At 47.4% G+C, this 4,695-nt stretch overlaps 1 protein-coding gene across 3 annotated transcripts; it reads right to left on the reverse strand.

Moving 5' to 3' along the window:
* Window positions 1–1,156: 1,156 nt before the first annotated feature.
* On the reverse strand, window positions 1,157–4,319 carry ZFAND2A (zinc finger AN1-type containing 2A). Of its 3 annotated transcripts, none has more exons than XM_077786881.1 (6): window positions 4,301–4,319; window positions 3,413–3,507; window positions 2,569–2,700; window positions 2,313–2,464; window positions 1,533–1,775; window positions 1,157–1,451 (listed from the first exon to the last, which is right to left on the reverse strand). In XM_077786881.1, exons 3-5 carry the CDS (start codon window positions 2,611–2,613, stop codon window positions 1,580–1,582), a joined length of 393 nt encoding a protein of 130 aa, XP_077643007.1. In that variant the 5' UTR covers window positions 2,614–2,700; window positions 3,413–3,507; window positions 4,301–4,319; the 3' UTR covers window positions 1,157–1,451; window positions 1,533–1,579. The 3 variants fall into 3 exon arrangements, with proteins under 3 accessions (XP_077643007.1, XP_021395324.2, XP_021395325.1); XM_021539649.3 differs by lacking the exon at window positions 4,301–4,319 and adding an exon at window positions 3,991–4,146 and having other exon boundaries at window positions 1,157–1,298; window positions 1,686–1,775; XM_021539650.3 differs by lacking the exons at window positions 1,157–1,451; window positions 1,533–1,775; window positions 4,301–4,319 and adding an exon at window positions 3,991–4,155 and having other exon boundaries at window positions 2,309–2,464.
* Window positions 4,320–4,695: the final 376 nt, after the last annotated feature.

Consider the following 4,695-nt stretch of genomic DNA (forward strand, 5'->3'; position numbering starts at 1 on the left):
TTCTTAGACAAGGCCTGCGACTGGAGGCATTGATTGTTTCATCTGTCCCTGTGAGGCACCAAAAATCCACATTTCCTCCTCAGGCAGAATTCCCACTCCAAGGATTCAAGTGTTCAAAAAGAGACACAACAATCTTTGCACACCTGCAGCACGCCCAAGGATGTCCAAAGCACATGCACTAACTGCACTCCCATCTCTTACAGTAGCAGCAAAGATGATTTTTCCCAGGTCAGGGAGCTCAGCACTGCCCTGCACAGTGCTTCTCCCACCTCAGCAGCGCTGCAGGGGACTGAAGGGGCTGCAATTTCCCTCCAGCTAGTCCTAAGCCAACACTGCAGCCCAGAAGCCCCAGCACGCAGAGGAATGGCTTCAATGACACATGAAATTGAGGTCCTGACCCCCTGACACCATCAGAAAGCCCTGGCATTTTTCTCACAATTAGCTGGATGAGAGGTCTACTTAGATCCCATCTGGGGAATTAGCATTGTTCATTAACAGCACATTTCCATTTCATCAACCTATAATATTTCAGGCCTCAAGCTAAGCAGCTGGATACTCATGCAGTTTTAAAGAGCCAAGAGAGCTGATCAGGATAATAGATGGAGCATTATCTGCCTTCACTTCACTTGTTTAAGCTTTTCAGCAAGAGCAACCTCCCTAAACAATGCTGTATTTTGGCCTTATTCTCATTACACAAGACACAGTTAATGCTACTTTCTCTGGCTTCCTTTTAACCTTGAAACCACAAAATATATTCCTGCAAATCTAGATTTCTGTCTAAGGGACAATGCATGAAGAAGAATTATACTGCACGTGCCTCTGTGAGCACTAGCCTTTGGACAAGTCCTGTAAAAAAGGGGGTTTGGCTTTATAAATAAAGGCCTTCCCATGACAAACCAAGAGGAAATTTCACATAGATGTTGTTTGCCATGCAGAGCCAGAACACTTCCAAAAGGATTGAGACATATGACAGTAGCTTGTATTTCATATTTTCATTTTGGGAAATTCCTAGCTCTGGCTTGGCATGACCTAAGCAAATCTACCTGTATTTCATACCAACTGTAATCTACCTAACACCATCATCTCACTTCCTACATAAAATATTTTTCATAGCATTAAAGCTCTTATTCCAACTATAGGAACAAATAACATTGGCTTGGAAAGGGTAACAGTTTATTGAATGCATACAAAATAATGACAAAAATAAGTTAATTACATAGAAATTTAAAGAGAGGGGAAAAATATTAACTTTATTTTAAAGGTTTGATCCAGATGCGATGAGCCTCTACTATCTGCACCTGTAAGACGTAAGAATGCACTGTAAGGATTGCACAACTGGAACTTTCAGTCACATTTATTTTAATTCAGGTGCTTGCTGTGTTTTCCTCAGGCTGATGACACACCATTTCCCCAGAACTTGGCCAAACCCACTGAACAGGTGCGAGACCAACCTGCAGATACAATTTGATGCCTTAATGCTTTTATCTACGAGGCCACTCTAATCACTGCACTGTAGAGAAGCAGGGATTTACCTGTGCTGTCAGAGCCCCTCTGCTGCACTCCCAACACCATTTACAGGTCACCCACCAACTCTGGAGCAGTTAGAGGTGTGACAGTGGCACTGCCACACCGTGTGGACACCCAGCCTGGTTTTAGTTTCTCTTTTCTCCTGGTGCAGCTGATACCTGTTGTGCTGACAATTCCCATTAGAAGGCACTCCAGTTGCTCCTGGGGACTTGAAGGAGGGATGAGATGCTCTCATCAGAGCTGCATATCTACAAACAAACACAACCAAGCTCAGCATCTATGCACTCTGCATTTTCACTCTTCCATCCAGTTTAATCATCTGCATCTGTCACACAAATCTCACAGTCCTACTGCACAGAACAGTCAAGGTATGTCTGCCTGCAAAATACAGATTTTTTTTTTTTTTATTAACATAAAGTTCAAACTTGGTTTGTCAGGGAATTGATTATTCTTGGTTACTTTAAGGTGCTGGACAGAGCTTTAGGATTCCAGTATGTCAACCTAGACCCCAAAGGGTGCTTGAGTTGGCAAATATTCTCAATTGGGAAAGACTGATGCAGGTAAGCTTGAAAAATCAGGATAACATTTAACAAGCTTTTTCTCTTGGCTCAGAAATTAAGGCTGACATTCCAGAAATTCAGCCTGAGATGCAAGAGGAAATCATGGTTACTTTATTGACATGACCAGTAGTTTCCAGAATTCCCTGTCAGTCCAAGCTCCCCACCAAGCCTTGATACCAGCCCTGAGATCCCATCTTGAGCTGAAATATTCCCAGTCCAGCTCACCCTGCCTTGGAGATGGGCTGGCTGCTCCCTCTGCAGTCGTGATCCAGAGGATGCCGATGTTTTATGCAGAAGCTGCCACCACACTGTTCACAAACCACCTTCATCATCTCTTTTCTTTTGCAGCCTGGCTTGGTGCATTTGTTTGTGAAGATCTGAGTAAGAGAGGACAGGAAGTTGGCTGTGTTTGCTTTCTGTGAGCCATGACCAAACTGAAGGCACAGGAAGGCAGCTTAGACTTCAGCAGCAGTTTTCTTACCTTCTGCTTTTGCTGTGCTGGATTGTATTTGCAGTCTTTATCCATGTGGGCTCCAACCACAATATCTGGGATTTCTCCCTTCTGCACTGGGATAGGAGTGTTACAGAGGGGACACACTGGGACCTGCACATTCTAAGAATACACAGCACACATCAGCACCACAGAATTAAAGAACTGTTTAGATTGAAATAGACCTTTAAGATAATCAAGTCCAACCCTATTTTTGTGTCCTTCCCCATCTCTTACCCATAGATAATAGAAATATATTCCTAAATATTTCATGTTCCTATTTTGCTAATGCTTTTAAAGATACACTTCACAACCGTAACTGCAAATCCCCATCCAAAAACCACACAGAAATGCTTTGCCAAACCAATTTGTAGCAATGTATTTGGTAAGTTGACTTTAAATATCCTTTTGGCTTTTCTGGAATTACAGCCTTTGAATACTTCAAAGCCCAAGTACAGGCCAGAGATCAAAGTTTGGACCCACTTGTTCTATTTACTTCTTCAGTAGTTTCAAGTTTGATGTTCTTCAACTTACAGGACTTGGACCCCAGAAAATTTTAAACCACAATACATTACTTGAAATATAAAGCACTCCTCTCTGAAAAATGCACTATAAATGAAAAAAAACTAGAATCTAGCAGTTCTGGCCTCTGAAATGTCATGTTTCTATATATTTGAAATCCAGATGTATCATTAACTTGCATCTTGAGGCTCTCCCATCCACTTTTATTGAAACCACAGGTGAAGTTTCAGAGCAGCCCTTATAAATGACTTAGCAATTCAATGACTTGGCATAATTCAGCTGAATTCTGTAGGTGACGTCAGGCAGAACTCACTTTCTTGTAGGCAGAGCTGCACTTGTGCTCATCGTAACGGATGTGATCTTTACAGAAGACTTCCCCACATGCATCACACTTCAGAGGAAGGAAATCTGGGAGAAGAATAAAAGAGAAAACATTTTTATGGAACAAAGCTAACAACTCTAAGACTACTCACAGAAGTCTACAAATAAATTCTCAAGCAGTTTTGTCGAGTTGCAATCCAATTATCTCTATAGAGATTAGACCGTTCTTCAGAAATATTAAAACTAAAAGAGCAAGAGTGGTAAGTTTTCCTCTTTTTATCCCCAGCGTAAGACAAACACAAGCCATAAGCACATCAGGAGCTCCTCGAATGCAGAAACCTCAGTGAGCAATTAGTCAGGAGCTTAGAGCTGAAGTACAAACGCAAAGCCCAGTTTCAGGAATTCTTTTAACCTTGAAAACCATTCCTGAGCAACTTAACACGCGCAGGAACAGCAGCTATCACTCTTTCCCTATCCGCACCGAGGGGGGAGCAGAGCAGCAGCTCTGGTGTCGCCACTACCCCCGGACAGCCCCGGGGCCAGCGCGGCACCGTGCGGGCCCGCACTCACCCAGCTGCTTGCAGGTGCGCTCGGAGCAGTGCTGGCCCAGCCACGGCAGCTCCATGGCCCGCGGGACAGCGGCGCGGAGCGGGGACAGCGGCACGGAGCGGGCCCGACACGGAGCGGGAGCAGCGGCACGGAGTGGGAGCAGCGGCACGGAGCGGGGCCCGGCACGGAGCGGGGACAGCGGCACGGAGCGGGGCCCGACACGGAGCGGGGACAGCGGCACGGAGCGGGGCCCGACACGGAGCGGGAGCAGCGGCACGGAGCGGGGACAGCGGCGCGGAGCGGGGACAGCGGCACGGAGCGGAGCCCGCACCGAGCCTTTACCGGCGCGGAGCGCTGAGTCAGCGCGGCCCTGCTGAGTCACGCTCCCGCCGCCCCCTGACGTCACCGCCGCCGCAGCCAATGGCCTGCCCCGCCGCCCCCGCCGCCTGCCGCGCGGGCACGGGCGGGGCCAATGGGAGGCCGGGGGGCGGCTGAGTCACGGTAGGGGGCGGGGCCTGGGGGTGGGAGCGGGGAATGGGGAATGGGGAATGGGGAATGGGGATGGGATTGGAATTGGATTTGGATTGGGGATGGGATTGGGACGGGGGCCCGGGGGACGGGGGACAGGAATGGGGAACGGGAATGGGAAACAGGAATGGGGAACAGGAGTCTGAAATGGGGAATGGGATCGGGAAATGGGGAATAGGAACTGGAAATGGGGATGGG

The sequence above is a fragment of the Lonchura striata genome, chromosome 16, assembly GCF_046129695.1.
Source record: "Lonchura striata isolate bLonStr1 chromosome 16, bLonStr1.mat, whole genome shotgun sequence".
In the NCBI taxonomy this organism is placed as follows: domain Eukaryota; kingdom Metazoa; phylum Chordata; class Aves; order Passeriformes; family Estrildidae; genus Lonchura; species Lonchura striata.

What these genes read in the sequence shown, in the direction of transcription:
- ZFAND2A (XM_021539649.3), bottom strand. Translation starts at nt 4,045, where the DNA reads ATGGAGCTGCCGTGGCTGGGCCAGCACTGCTCCGAGCGCACCTGCAAG. An exon ending in GCGCACCTGCAAGCAGCTGG is followed by an intron (nt 3,508 to 3,990) that starts GTGAGTGCGGGC and finishes TTCTTCTCCCAG; the next exon opens with ATTTCCTTCCTCTGAAGTGT. An exon ending in GCAGCTCTGCCTACAAGAAA is followed by an intron (nt 2,701 to 3,412) that starts GTGAGTTCTGCC and finishes GTGTATTCTTAG; the next exon opens with AATGTGCAGGTCCCAGTGTG.